Source organism: Camelus dromedarius, chromosome 1, assembly GCF_036321535.1.
Source record: "Camelus dromedarius isolate mCamDro1 chromosome 1, mCamDro1.pat, whole genome shotgun sequence".
Classification (NCBI taxonomy): domain Eukaryota; kingdom Metazoa; phylum Chordata; class Mammalia; order Artiodactyla; family Camelidae; genus Camelus; species Camelus dromedarius.
The window spans coordinates 24,339,985-24,355,956 of record NC_087436.1 but is presented as its reverse complement, the minus strand read 5'-3'; the positions used below and the strand labels follow the sequence as shown (position 1 = coordinate 24,355,956).

Here is a 15,972-nt window from a genome sequence, read left to right as displayed (position 1 = left end):
AAGAGTTTCCAAATTTATTTAAATGAGTTCAGATCAAAACCCAAGAATCTAGATTTACATACATTAAAGAAAGGTAAAGTTATAGCAAAATTAAAGTGAACGCAGGTTGTATAGATAGCTCAATGCCTCTGATATAAAATTTCAATCCAGAGATGAAACTCTAAACTCTTTACAGCTTTCATATTCTGATCCTAGAGAGTAGAAAACTATTCAGACATGTAAAATCTCTCATCTCTCAATCCTGAAATCTATCAGTAGACACCAACAGTCCTCAAGGCACAGTAACGTTTTCTAGAAGAGAAGCCTTTTTTAAAAACTAAGGTTACTAAAACTACAAAAACACCCATCAGCCCCTCTAGGGCATTTTTGGCTGAAGTGTCAATCAGTAGGCGATTCGCCTCCGGCTGAGGCGCCCTCGGGACCAACACTGGCTTCTTCCTGTAAATCATTCCCAGCAGAGGGTTCTAGCTCAACTGGAGAACTTTCTTCTTCTGGTTCAGCATATTCGCCACAGCTTTGGTTCTCTGTTGTACCTTTATCACTGCTGATGGCAGCAGCTTCCTCCGGATCTGCGCTCATAACCTGGGACACCATCTCAGGGCCGACCTCTGCGCTTTCGCCGGGCGCCGAGTATGTAACCTCTGGCCGAGTTTCAGCACCGACTGCGACGGTCTCCACGGCGACGGCCTCCGCAGCCTCCGCCTGAGCAGCCTCCGCACCTTCTGGGCAGGGGGAAGCCTCCGTGACGACTGCAACTGTAGCATCCGGAGTATCCTCAGCGCCCACCACCGGCGCTTCCACTATAGATGCTCCAGGGACTTCTGAACTGGTTTCCTCAGCTCCAGCAACGTTCTCTTTTTCACCTTTAAAATTTAGTCCATTAAGCAAAGTATTAATTTAAAGAGCAAGAAAATATGGTGGGACACTGCACAGTCATTAAAACAAATAAGATGAGGGGGGCGGGGGTGGATAACTCAGTGGCAAGAGAGCATGCCTAGCATGAACGAGGTCCAGGGTTCAATCTGCGGCACTGCCATTAAAACAAACAAACAAACAAACAAACAAACAAACAAACAAACAAATAAATGAGACAGGTCAATAAGTAGACATGAAATGGAATCAAGGTAGTCTGTTAAGTGAAAAAAAGCAAAGCAAAGAGCAATGTATATAGTATGGTACTTTTTGTGTTAGGACAAAAGGGTAAGATAGACCTAGATAGCTATATTTGCAAAGACTCTATCCAGGGGATACAAAGAAACTAGTATTATTGGTTGCCTCTGTGGAGGTAAAATTGAGGATCTGCTATTCTGCAAACCCTTTTGAACCTGCTTAAAAAAAATAATAATTTACGTGTATTATTTATTCAGATAGAAACCATGAAAACAAACAGGCAACGTGTCATGTGAAATAGCATGGAAAAGTAGCCAACTTACTAGCTGATGACACTGAGGAATCACTACGCCTCTCTCAACCTCAGTTTTGTCATCTGTAAAATGGGGATACTAATAATATCTACCTCACAGAGCTATTGTGAGGATTGATTAGAATAATGTGTATGAAAAGGGTTTAAAACCAAGGAAGTGCTATGGAAATGCTGTATTTTATTATTATTACGATTAACATTCTCATGATTATATTCAGTAATGTTTATTGATGATATACTGTTTCTTATTGTTGTCTAAAGGTTAAATGACTAAAAGGTTAAAACTGGTCCATGAGCAGCTATTTCCTCTGTCCCTTAATAGTGATCATAGTATTTGATAATAATGGCATTATAGTTGAGATGGAAAAATTATGGTTTAAAGCAAGCAGTTTAAGGGAAGAAATATACATCAGAGCGAAAAGGTAAAGTTTCTGTTCCCATAAGTTGCCATTTTATCAATCAGATCAACTGAGGGACTCAGCAGACATGACCAAATCTACTAGTGTCACTACACAGGTGGTCTTAGCCAAAATGGAAACAAAATTAGTTTTATGACTTAAAAAACACTGAGGGAAATGAAAGGTCAAGCTGCTGAGAGAGACAGATACTAAAATTAGGCCTGCATGAATGGAAGCCTGAGCAGGGAAAAGTAATATCACCACACAAAGAAGTCAAAGCTGCTGGTCAGCAGTACAAATGTACAACGTTTACATTTATCAAATGCACTCATCCAAAATGTCTAACAGTATTCTTTAGGCTTTGGTTGGACTTTTCCTTTTTGAACAGACTCTTACCCAGTGCCATTCTGGACTAGTTAGTAAAGAAGCCAAAAGCAAATAGTGTTCATTGCTAGACACAGATGATGAAAATCAGTACCTCACGGGAAAAAAATATAGTAAACTCACTTTACCTTGAAGTGGATGTAACTCTGCTTTGGTTTTTTCTTTCAAATTTGTTATATGTTCACTGGGTTTGGCTTGCTCTGATGTGACTGCCTTGTAAGTCTGAAAGTAAATGTATGATTAAGTTTATTTCTTGAGCTATAAGACTCATCATGCCAAATTTAAAGGTATATACAGTTCAAAGAAGAGAAACCAATACACACCACCTACTCTTTTATTTCCCCTTTGGAAATCTTTGTCATAAGTAGAATGCTTAAAAAAGGAAAGACACAAATGCTCTAAGAGAGGTCAAAGATAACTGAATACACAAAGTAGACAGAAAGACAAGGAAGAAAAAAAAATCATGCTAGAATCAATTTACAAATACCCCCCAGCATTTAACTCAGAGAAAAGGAAATTTATGTGCACACAAAAACCTGTACACAAATGCTCACTGTAGCTTTATTTGTAATAGCCAAAAACTGGAATCAGCCCAGATGTCCTCCAGCAGGTGACTGGTTACACAAACTGTGGTGCATCCATAACAAAGAAGACTCCTCAGCCATAAAAAGAATAAACCATAGATACAAGAAACAATTTGGATGAATCTCCAGGTAAATTACGCTGTGTGAAAAAAAGCCAACTTCAAAAGGTTACATACCTTAGGATTCCATTTATGTAACATTATTTTTAGGGGGGTAACATTCTTGAAATGACAAGAAATACAGAAATAGAGAATAGATTAGTGGTTGCCAGGAAGTAGGAGGGAGGGGAGAGCAGGAGGGAAGTGAGTACAGGCACAAAAGAACAGCACAAGGGACCCTTGTGGTGATGGAACTGTCCTGTCTCTTGACTGTGGTGGTGAATACATGAATCTACACATGTGGTAAAACTGCTTAGGACTATGTACATGCATGTGAGTGTGCGCACTCACACACACACGTGTATGTAAAGCTGGTGAAATCTGAATAAGGTCTATGGATGTCATCAATGTCAATTTCCTGGTTGTGATACTGCATTATAGTTAGAAAAGATGTTATCACTGGGGAAAATGAGACAAAAGGTATACACACTCTCTCCGTATTAGTTCTTATAACTGCATGTGAAACTCAATTCTCTCACAATAAAAAGTTTTCAAAAAGTCTTCCAAACTGACAGATTTGTAGACCCTAATGAAGATCCCTTAAGTAAGCTAGGGTTAGTCACTAAAAGCAGCAGTATGTCCTGCCTGCGGGTTTTACTTGAGAAACAGAATTGGGAATAAAGCTGTCTTTATCATAGAGACAATGTGCAGGCTTTCTTTAATTTCATATTCAAGTAGTCATCTCTGGCCTGTATTCCTATATGCCAATGAGAGTTTCAAAATGAAAATCTCGGTCACTCTCTCTCTTGCCTTCTGAGACAGCCCTCACTCTCTATGGAGTGTGTATCTCCTTTCATTTTAAACTAAACACCCCACATCTCACAGCCTCTCTCTCGCCTTTTGAGGTGGCTCACATTCTGCCTATGGAGTGTGTATCTCCTAAGCTGCTCTCCCTTCTGAGTGAGACAGCCCACACTCTGTCTATGGGGTGTGTCTCTCTCTAAATAAACTTGCTTTCACTTTAAAAGAAAAAAGATAATCTCACTAATTAGATAATATTGTCTGTATTATCTCAGCTTAAGAAAGTGTTGGTAGTGATTTATCTTTTAGGAATATAGATTTTAAAAAAAATTGTATATTTATATGTAGTATTTTCTCAATTTTTAATAATCATGAACCAAGCACATCATTAAAAATCATCCTATGCAGGGAGAGGATACAGCTCAGTGGCAGAGCACATGCTTAGCATGCATGAGGTTCTGGGTTCAATCCCCAGTACCTCCATCAAAAATAAATAAGTAAACCTAACTACCTCCTCCCCTCAAAAAAAAAAATTATCCTATGCAAATTACAAACCATTTTATAGTATGTTAAAATTAGGCTGTGAAAATGGAAAATCCATAACCTTGGGGGTGGAAATGATGCAAAAGTGGCCCTTTAACAAACCCACGGTGTTTGGTGAATTCAGACTTGAATCATCTGGCTTTGAAACTCACAGAACAAACAGGATCAGCAGGGATGACAGTCAACATTTTTGTATAAAAGCAGGAATATTTTCCTAATAGGGTGGGATCTCCTGACAGCTTACAGGGCCAGGAGGCTGAATCAGCACCCTCAGTTCTCAGTACAGTAAAACTGAACCTCTGCCCAAATTCCTGTCCTTGAAATGACCATCCAGCCGCAACATCCCAAGGACATTAGTCTTATTGTTCAAGGGGCTAAAACACAATTCAGCTGCTAAAGCAGAATCAAAGAGGTGAAATACAAGAATAATTCATAGTAACATGTAACCCAGAGGATCTAACTTTTCCAAATTGAACACAGTCAAGCACAGAGTAGAAGAAAGGTCTATTAGAAGAGAGGGTCTCAAATTTAGACTTTGAAAATTATTATTTTTTTTGGTGGGAAGGGTAATTAGGTTTATTTATTTTTAGAGGTGGTACTGAAGATTGAACTGAGGACCTTATGTATGCTAAGCATGCACTCCACTTGAGCTAGAAGTTATTTCTAAATGATATTTATTTATTAATGTTAGCATCTAAAATATACCACAACTTTTAGAAACCAGTCTGGCATTTTGTCTTTTAAGATATCAGACCCTCAAAATACTGAAGGGACCTGGGCCTTTCTCAGATTCAAAGAGGCTCTAGTAGTAGATTTTACTTGGAAAAAAAAAACGGGCTCTTGGGTATGAAGCATCTGTGGATTTAATTCAGAGAAATCTAATATCGAATTTATTTTAGTGCAGGACATGGAGGGGAAGGGGAGGGCCAGAATATGGGTTTTTGAGTGCCTCACGTTCTGTATTTCCTCCTGAAAGCAGTGTAGTGATGCCCAGATGAAATTCAGTCTTCCAGCTTCCTGCATAATCACATGGCCTAGTTTAATCTGTTTTTCCAGTGGCCTGTATCCAATGATAGTAGCCCTGGGCAGTGAATTCAATTTTAAGCAGTAGAAAGATGTCAGAAGCAGAGGAATCTGGGTATGAGTGAAAGCTGGTAGATTAGGGTAGGGTAATAATATAAGTGACATGTTTGACGTTTCCTGGCTTCTCAAGGCTTTCAAATTTCTGAAGATTAGAATATGTATTTTGGTTTTGGCATCTGCATAGACCTACAAACTGCCAGTTATGACTAAAAATCCCTTTATGCATATTTCTGTAGGGCCAAAACAAAATGTAGTGATTGTGTAGTCTTATGGTTTCTGAAGAATTTATATTTATTCTACTTTTATTCATAATAAAGATTAGATTTCCACTTAGAAAGTTTATGACAAAATGATGAATGATTAAATAGGTTTATCTTATTAACTCACAAATGTTTCACTTTTTTAGCTTCAAAATCATACTATTAAAGCTTTGTTTTATAGTCTTTTAATTTTATATGACTTTTGAATTAAAAAAATTATAGATAAATACTACTTTAAAAAAAAAAGTATATAAAGATATAAAGCTAATAAAAACCATGGAGGGGGTGGGTATAGCTCAGTGGGAGAGCACATGCTTAGCATGCACGAAGTCCAGGGTTCAATCCCCAGTACCTCCATTAAAAAAAATTTTTTTTTAATTATTTAAAAAAAAACTGAAAACTTCAAAAAAAAAAAAAAAAAAAACCAAAATCCTATGGAGATAGTAAAAAGATTAGGAGGAGGGAGGGAAGGATGAATACTTTGAGCACAGGGTATTTTTAGGGCAGTGAAACTATTATGCATGCTACTGTAATGATGGATACATGTCATATATTTGTCAAAACCCACATAAAGTACAACACAAAGAGTGACCCCTCATGCAAACTATAGACTTTGGTTAATAATAATGTATCAATATCGACTCAGTTATAACAGATGTACGTCACTAAAGCAAGATTGTACGGAAAAGGGGGCAGAGGGGTGAGAGGAGGTGTATGGGAATTCTCTGTCCTTTCTGCTTATTTTTCTGTAAACCTAAAACTGCTCTAAAAAATTGTCTATTAATTTTTTTAAAGTTAATCTCTCAAAATAGTTCTTGTTAAATGTTTATAATAATACCTACCTTATAGAATTGTTGTAATTATTAAATAAGGATGATTCTGTCATATGGTAAACATTCAAATGTCAGCTATTTGTACTATTAGTATTTATAACAACATTGCTTTTACTAAGTCATTCATACTTAGTGGTATTCAGTATTTTGTACTTAAAATTTTTTTCCATAATCTTATATATTTAGTTAATCCCATGTCCTAGCCTTGACATTGCTTTGAGTTTTATCACAGGTTGTAAAATATATGAATTCCTGAACAGGGTTAGTTAAACACTTACATAATATCCACCAGCACTGACTGTGACACCTACAACCAGATAATAGATCATATTTGATCCAGATGATCCAGGGAATTTGTTAGATGACATCCAGCGAAGAGATGCTAGGAAAACAAGTTTAAACACAGTTAGCTCTACCACAGGCAAAACGATTTTAAATGATTACATCTTTAAAATTTTCGCCTCAGTGAACCTAGAATCTATTAACATCAACTGATTTTAGCTTAAGGGAATACAGTGTTACAAGGTAGGGTAATAATTCCACTTGACATTTTCCCAATCTAATTTGATAAGTACTTATAAAACCTGTCATCTTGATGCTTAGCATTATGCTTTTCTTGGAGGGAGTTCAGGCGAGGATAAAGAAAAAAATGACAAAAGGACTAAACAATTTTAACAGTCAAACGAGATGCATATTAGCAAAAGAAAGCTGTTTATTGTATGTACTACACCACAGGATTCAGTGAAAAAGATAATTTTTTAAAAAAATGAAGCACATTTGTGCTTCAAATTTATATGTTAAATAAAACATGTTGAAATCCAACACATTTCTATAAATGTGTAATACAAATGTAGTTAAGGAAGAAACTTGAATTTTTTTAATATAAAGTCTTTAAAGATGGGCAAATACAAGCTTTTTAAAGACAAATGTTACCATAAGGTTTTATCTAAAATAGGAGTACAATTCTGTACAAGCTAATAAAAATAGATAAAGGTGCTATATTATTATATTTAAATATATTAATTCTGTCATGCTAGAATTTGTATGTACCATATGCCCTGGAATTGAAATTTTTATAATAGACTCAAAGCTAGAAAAAGCTTAAAGTTCATACAGCTCATATTCTTTATTTTAAAGATTAAAAAGGTGGAGACATTTATTTATTCGTTCATTAAATACAGTTGAGCTACTATTATGTGTCTGGCATTTAAGAAGCATTAAGGATGTGACTGTGAAAAGGACACACAAGGTCTGTGGTCTCAAGTAGCTCACAGTCTAGAAAGAGGGAACCGATGCACAGACAAATAACTGTAGACAAATAATTGCAAGGCAGTATGACAAATGCTGTAATGGAGGTAAGTAGAAGCAGCAGTAGCAGGAAAATGCAGTGAAAGAATTCAGCTAGTTGGCTAGAGGTAGCTGTCACAACTGAAAAGACATGACCTGCAGATACTGACATATATATATGGAATGGATAAACACGTTCATGCTGTACAGTGCAGGGAACTATATTCGGTATCTTGTGGTGATTCATGGTGAAAATGAATATGATAATGAATATATATATGTTCACATGTGACCGAGGCACCGTGCTGTGCACTGGAAATTGACATAACATTGTAAACTGACTATACGTCAATAAAAATTTATTACACGAAAAAAAAAAAAAAGAAAGAAGGAAAAGACATGACCTGAGTTTTGAAGGAAAGGAGGAGTCTGTCAGATAAATAAGGGAAGGGAAAATTGCACTGGAGGCAGAAGGCACAGCATGTGCAAAAAGCATGAGATGTGTGATTTGGAAAATGGAAAGCAATTTGATGTGGCCTGCCCTAGAGAACAGGGGTGTAGGGACCAGGAGGAGGTTATGATTTACAGAGGGCAAATCTTAAGACATTTGCATTAGCTACAAATATCTGTAGTAGCAAAACTGGAAAGATTTTTGTATATATGTTCTTAGTTTGGAGATAAATGACCATCTCTTAGAAAAACTATTTTTTTTTCCTACAAATGTGCCCAGAGAGGCTATAAGAGGTTTACAGCTTTGACTTGTAGTGGGGTTTTTGTTGGTTTAAAAATACATCTGTTATTAAATAGAGAATATATAGCTTTCATAGTTGGCAACTAGGCATAAATATCAAAAAGTTTTTTTTAATAGGAAGAAATAAAACTATCAGAGACTTAAGTAAAGACAAACAAAACACAGTTATGGCAAAGTTATATAAGAGAAATGCAATGGGAAATAAATATTCAGTAAAGACTAATTAGACAAATTTTAGCATATTCATAAATGTGAAACAAATAGATATTTTAATTTTTGCAGAAAAATACACAAGAAAATATTTACAATACAGTAAATGTAAATGAAAAGTTATAGCAAAATAGTCTATACAGGACTATCTCAGATATGTGGAATGTACATAAGAAAAAAATGCAGGAAAGGAGAAAAGAGGTCTGGAACACTATGTATACTAAAATGCGAATAGTGGTGTTTACTAAGTGGTAGGATTATAGGCGACTTCTATTTTGCCTTTCTGTGTTTTTTCTGGTGATCTATTATAAATCTAATTTATTTATTCATTAACATTTCACATTTTTAAAAGCAAAACCCAAAGAACAAAATTTGATGAGCACAGTTAAAATTTTATCCTTCAATAAAACGGAAACAATTTCATTTTTCGTCAAAGTAGGAAGTACCAATAAAAGGTTAATGTCCAAAGTTCCAGGCAATAGTAGTCCTGAAAATACATATATAAATCAGTACTACAAACAATTAGATGAAAATGAGCAAAAGACCACTACTGCTACAACCAGTGTTGCTAACTACCTATTTAGAATTTTTAAACTACTTTTTTTTTTTTGCCACAAGCTGAGAGGAAATTATCTGAAACGTGCATCTACAAAAAAAGAAAAAAGATGTGTATGTTTGTGCATGAGGACAGTGTGGGTGGCGGTCACACAGCGCGAAAGGCCACGGTCAGGGGGCTCATCTTTCTCCCCACTCCACCCTCAATTACAATAGCCCCGTTATCTTCGTAAGTTTCAAATGAATGGCTTCCCCCTATTTTACCAGTGAAAACTCTGCTCTATCTTACTCGCTATAAAGATCAAGGAAAACGAAGACTCCTTATTTCTGTTGCTGGAGTCAACTTCTTCCCAGGAGCATTTTAAGAGAGAGATAAAGCTAGTTGGACATACCTCCCTTCCTTCCCACCACCACTATCACCACCACAGGCCTAATCAAAGTGAAAAAACAAACAAAAAACCGGCCATGGAATTTTCCGCAGGAGCCTCTCTTCCCGGCTCAAACGCACGAACTGGGCTAAAGCTACCTCACAAGTCTTAGGAAGTGAGGCGACGTGAAGGGAGAACTAGGAACTTTCTAGGAGGTTGTCTAAGATCTGCCACCCCAATTAGAGACTGAAAAGAGAGGGGAGATGGATGAGGACTAGGAAAGAGCCGGCTGGGGCAGAACTGCACCGGAGCGCAAATCTGGGCGCAGGTCGGCCGGCTGCTGGCAGGAAAATCGCTCTTATGCCCACACTGAAGCACCTGTAATGTCCCAGACCCTACGCTAGGCACTTGCGTACACGTCAATTTTTATTTAATAAGCTTCCAGCTCGCACTGCCACTTCCCCTTTAGGAAATATGCTCCCTTTTCGCGTGCATTAGAAGATCTAAATGCATGGGCGACGCAGCCAAACGGATGGACAGCTCCAGATCTCTCTGCATCTCCTAAGGGAAGTGCTTCGAAGGCCGTTTCCTCACTAGGGATGCCACGGCGCAGGCTTGTGGCTGCCGAGCCCTCGCCAAGTCTTGAGTTTATTTACTCAAGAGCATTTTCTCAACTTCTGCGGGGCCAGCACTGCCTCCCGCGTCCTGCCTGGCCCTCAGATCAGTGGCCATCTTCCTCTTGAAGCTGGAGAGCGCATTGGTCCTTATATTAACATAAGTGGTAAACTACGGCTACAGTTAGGCATTTTTCTAAGCGCTTTTAACTACATGTTAATTCCCTAAAACTCACACTATTATTGTCCTCATTTTACAGATGAGCACCTGAGGTTAAATTTCTTCCCCAAGATCAAGATTCGAACCCAGAAAGTTTAGTCCGGATTCAAAAGCTGCGCTGGAAAGGTTCCCTACTTTCAGTCTCCAGGAATTTCGGGCGTCTTCCTGGCCACTCTCCCCGATTTCTCCACGCATCCCCAATCTCAGGCCTCTGCTGCCCGGGGTTGAGTTTGGCCCACCAAGGGCAGGCGGGTTCCAGGGCGCCCGTGCAATCCGCGCGCGAGGCACCTGTCCTCCCTCCTCAGGTTTGGACGCCGGGAGAGGCTCCCGGACCCGCGCCTAACACTCACCATCCTTCCGGAGCGGCGCAGAGCCTGGGGGCGCCCTCAGAGGCAGCGCTAGGGTCTTGGAGACCGCTCTGCGGAGATACATCGTGCCAGCTGCCCGCCGCGCAGCAGCCTCTGTAACCCCGCGCCGGCTGCGGGGCGACGGGAGTCCGGGCGAGCCCCGCCCCGGGGAGGGGCGCCGACCCCTGCCCGCCCCGTCCGGGCGTTCCCGGGGACGTGCGTAGGGGTTGGTCGTCCCCACCATTCTCACACAACCCAATCTCTAGACTCTTGTTGATTTCTGCGTGATCCAAGAAGCTGATGGTGGCATCTCAGCAAAGGGATGCGGAACCAAGACGTCCCCGTCACCTGCCTGCTCTGTACTGTTCCATTTAGTGGAACTCCTCAGAGCGGGCTGGAAATGTTTCAGGACTTGCAGACATGGTTTATCACGCCGTATGAAATCTGCACTCACTTTATCTCATGCACACCGTTAAGGTTTCTTGGGAGTGGAAAGGATAGCTGGAAGTTTCCTGGAGATGAAACAAGGAGAGGGGTAGCCTTAGCCTTCCATTGTTGCTCTGGGTGATGTTCAGAATCATAAGGGACCCAGGTAATGATTGAATGTCTAGGCAATTGACTGCTACAATGGCTTTTGGCTTTTGAAACTCCATAAATGCTGTATATTCCTCTATGGGATGTGAAACTAGTATTTCCAAATCAACTAAAAACGCTAAATTATTAGTTTTTCCCTCCAGATTTCAATTACTTGCCTCATTGTGGCTACAAGAATTTGTCGTGGTTTGAATATGGAAACCAGTAATTTATATTTATAACATTTTCTAAATGATTAATCTTTGGAAGGGACTGTTTGCTACTGTAACAGTCCCTTATGTGTGCTTGGCATTTGACAGTTTACAAAGTACTTTCGCACAAATTTTCTCCTTTAATTTTCACTTCAATCCTCTGAGGGAGGTGGCATTTATTCCGTTTAGCAAACGACAGGTGGTGGAGAGGAATGTTCAGGGACTGATGGTCATGATTTTTTTTTTAAAGAACATGAACATAGTTCTTCTAATTCCAAGTTCTCTTGGCATGTTACAGGCAAAATATTTGCTCATTTGCCATGTGAATAACTAAACATCCCTCAAAGGCTTCAGTTCTGAACCAGTTCTTGTGATATTTAACATAGTCTCATTTAATGAGTACAAGCCAATGGTCAGAACTGGCTTTCTGATGCTTAGAGTAACTAGCTATTCCTAGTGATTAAACCTTAAGAGCATTTAGGTCATCTTTAGGTAATGAGAGGTCAAATTTAGACTTCCAAGCCCCAAAGAAGGGGACAGACCCAGACCCTCCACCAAGAAGTTAGGTAGTCCTGAAAGCAACAAAATATAGGTTAGCACACTTGCTGCCTTTGACCAGCATCAAGTATACATCGTCCAGCAACTAGTGATTACCTATCTCACTGGTAGTATAGACTGTTTAGTGAACTTCTAGCAGTTAGGACAAATTGACAAATCAAATCAAATCTGTCACGAGAGCTCCTAACCACTTCCAATTTGGCACTGCTCAATTTAAAATTAAAAAAGAAAACAAATCTGTCTACCACTATGGCTCATCCTTTCCTTGGTATTCTTAGGGCTGAATTTTGATTTGTTTGCCAGGAAGAGGGAATGGTCAAAGGCAGTAAATGCATTTAAATTAATTGAATTAATGCATCCATTACACTCATTTAATGTGTTGGAAGCTCCTAGAAAAAGGATTCTTTCTAAGTAAACATTTGTAAATGATAATGAACATTTGTAAAAACTCCTAGATCACTGCTCTGGACTCCTCTAAGAATTCCAAAGTAGACTCCGGATCTGGGTTTGGTCTGAGCTCTTCTGGATCATCCCCAGGTTCCACAGCAGCCACTTACTATCAGTCAGTCAAACTGTCTATAAGTATCTGTCAAAATGCCTGTAATATGCTAGGGATCATGCTAGATGCTAGGGACTGGTTATAATTTATTTCACAAGTATTTATCAAGTATCTATTACTACTGTTCCAGGGCTTGCTTCAATGAACTAGATATGATTTTTGCTACCACTCCTAGAGGTTATATTTTCAGGTTAAAGAGACATGGAACCAACATCTTTTCTCAGGAGGAGTGTTGGGCTACCATCAACAGGGTCAATGATCACAAAGAAATCTCTGACCAGACACCAATGATAAATGTAGTCTAAGAGCTTTGGTTAAAGCCAAACTGGTTTAAACAATGCAAACCAACTAATCAAAACAATGCAAACATAACACACATGCATATAGGGCTTTAAAAACGTTTCCCAAAGATATTGTCACATCTATCTTTGTACTTTATCCTCTAAACAAATCTTAAGGAGTAGGTGGAGGAATATTGACTATCCTTATATTACACATGAAAAAAAAATCGAGGTAGTGTAATACTGTGGTTAAGAGCCTGAGTTTCAGAGTCAGATACTTGGTCTGATTTATTGATATGAATAAAATGTGGATAATTCCTTTATTCATAGGGTTTCTGTAAGTTCTAAAGCACATTAGGTATAAAACATGCTCAACTAGTTGGAGGAGGCAGTCCTAAATTCTGACTAAGCCCAAGCTCACGGCTCCCATACAATGATCTGATGCCTTTCAGTGCACACATGACAGGATCCGTTGTATTTCACCATCTTATCATATGGTAACGTCCTGTGAAGACTCGATTACGTCCTCTCGGATGTAGCCATCCCAGCCAGGAGAGGCAAGAACTGTGAGATAAACAGTGCCACATCTCTGAATCCCTTTTCATCCTAGTTAAAAGCTCGTGCCTCTTGGATCAAAGGGAATTTGCCACTTACTCTACTGCTCCTGTAGGATATGTGGCTTTCCATTTTGATGGCAAACTCCTCTCACATCTTTTTTGTTTGCTTTATGAAGGGGAGGTGATTAGGTTTATTTATTTATTATATTTGGAGGAGGTACTAGGGATTGAACCCAGGACCCTGTGCATACTAAGCATGTGCTCTACCACTTGAGCTACACCCTTCACCCTTATCACATCTTACTGAGACAGTTCCCAAGAGACAACATGCCTGTGGGTTGTCAAGTTCAGTTTCTCCCCAACCAAGAGAATTTTAACAGTAGATCTTGGCTATAAAAGACTCTGTAACGCTCAGACAGTAGTTTCCCAGCTGTTAGTCACGTTGTTTATAACACTGCCCTTGAGCACATCCTTAACATTTTTCTTGGTCTTGTTGGGAAAACAAGAATCTAGGGTCAGAGATGACCTATCTAAGATGATCTCCACCTAATTGTGATTGTTGACAAAGATGATACTAGTTTTGAAACATATTGTAAGAATCCTCTGCTAGCAATATTAATCATACTTATTCAAGGCTTAAGTTCCATATAATTAAAAGCAATTTTCAAAGACTGAATGATTTCATAGGCTCCACAGAAAGCTACAAATAGTTTTGTTTTTCTTAATACTAAATTCCTAGGCTACATAACCTGAACTTTCAACAGATCAACATGGATATAAAGTGAAACAATTTAGAAGAGTATCTAGGAAGACAAATTTGCAAGCAATTAATAAAGTCCTGATAACCACCCTTTTGATGGCCTAAAGTATTTAGATTAAATGAAGGGGAAAGGGTAATCAAGATGGTAAATTCTTTAAGTGTTCTTGGAGGTCCCTCAGTACTCTTCCCATCTATTCACATTCTCTTCTGTGGTAAAATAAACATGACATGACTATTTTCCTAAGGCTACCATAACAAGTTACTCACACTTGGATGGCTTAAAACAAAATTTATTCTCTTACCATTCTACAGGCTAGAAGTCTGAAATCAAAGTGTGGGCAGGACCATGCCTGCCCTGAAACCCGTAGGCAAGAATCCCTCCTTGCCTCTTCTAGCTTTGGATGTTTACTGGTAATCCTTCCCTTGCAGACGCGTCACTCCAACCTCTGCCTCCATCATCATGTGGCTGTCTCCTCTGTGTGTGTCTGTTTCTTTTTGTCTCGTAAGTGTACCAGTCATACTGGATTAAGGGCCCCCTACTCCAGTATACTCATCTTAACTCATTACATCTGCAAATACCCTATTTCCAAATAAGGTTACATCCTGAGATACTGGGGGTTAGGACTTCCACATCTTTTGAGTGGTCAAAATTCAACCCCTAACAACTTCTTATACTTGAAGCTGAGTTCATATAGCTTGTTTTTTGCTATGGCAATTTAAGAACATAATTTAAATGACTATTTCACAGATACTAAATCTGAAAAAAGTTCTGATTTTATCTCTAATAAAAAACTTGATGGCATTTGACATACGATTTTGTCTGCATCTTCTTTTTTATGGAAATTCTTTTATATTATTGCTAAAGAAACCATAATTTGACCAAGTACCTCTTGGAAATTTACAATCAGAATGATTCCTGTTCAGTCCAGCTGTTCTCTTAAACTAAGATGTAAACCCCGGAACCACTGACTGTAGCCTTCTCTTTAACGATGTGGATTAGGGAAGAGAAGGTCTGTGCACCAAGAAAATAAAGCAGATAGATACACAGAGACCAGATCCAAGGCCAAAAGTCTTGATGTTTGAATTTCAGGCCCCAATTATTTCCAGGCCCCAATTATTTCCAGGCCCAGGTGCATTCCTGTTATGAGAGTCTGTGAGTCACTCTGCATCCCTATAACTTTTTTTTAGTTTAACATAATTTGAGTTTGGTTTTAATATTTAGTTTATAAAGTATCTTTTACCAGCACCACTATGTGACAAAACTCTAGGTGTTACTCATAGAATAATCTACATCTGTACTGTTCAATACAACAACCACTAGCCCCACGTGGCTATTTAAATTAATTAAAATGAAGTACTAAAAATTCAGTCACATTAATCACATTCAAAATGCGCAATAGCCACACGGGAGTAGTAGCTACTGTATTGGATAGCACAGGCAGAACCTTTACATCTTTGCAGGCAGTTCTTTTGGACAGCCCTGGTCTTCCTGAATGGCTCCCCCCGGAGTTATACAGGCACAATCAAGATGAAAGTCCACACAAGGTAGCTAATATTTTTAAGGCCTGACATGCAGTAGATCCTGTTTATTAAAGTTGTATCTTATTTCCAACTAAGGCTATCAGTTTCCTGAATTTCAGGTGTCTTAGAGTTTTCTCTTCCCTTTAGGGATGTGAATTGTTAAGTGTTTCTTTTAATGTAAAGTTTCTTGAA

The 15,972-nt window shown here is 38.7% G+C and overlaps 1 protein-coding gene and 1 long non-coding RNA gene across 2 annotated transcripts in view; one reads left to right on the top strand and one right to left on the bottom strand.

Moving 5' to 3' along the window:
* On the bottom strand, positions 1 to 11,003 carry MGARP (mitochondria localized glutamic acid rich protein). Its single transcript, XM_010977705.3, has 4 exons — positions 10,763 to 11,003; positions 6,686 to 6,789; positions 2,334 to 2,427; positions 1 to 863 (listed from the first exon to the last, which is right to left on the bottom strand). The coding sequence occupies exons 1-4, from the start codon at positions 11,001 to 11,003 to the stop codon at positions 379 to 381; spliced, it is 924 nt and encodes a 307-aa protein (XP_010976007.2). The 3' UTR covers positions 1 to 378.
* LOC135323222 (uncharacterized) overlaps positions 1 to 15,066 on the top strand; it is a 60,432-nt gene extending 45,366 nt beyond the window's left edge. The window contains exon 2 of the long non-coding RNA XR_010384496.1: positions 10,453 to 15,066. This is a non-coding gene — a long non-coding RNA (uncharacterized LOC135323222). The remainder of the gene's footprint in view (positions 1 to 10,452) is intronic.
* Positions 15,067 to 15,972: the final 906 nt, after the last annotated feature.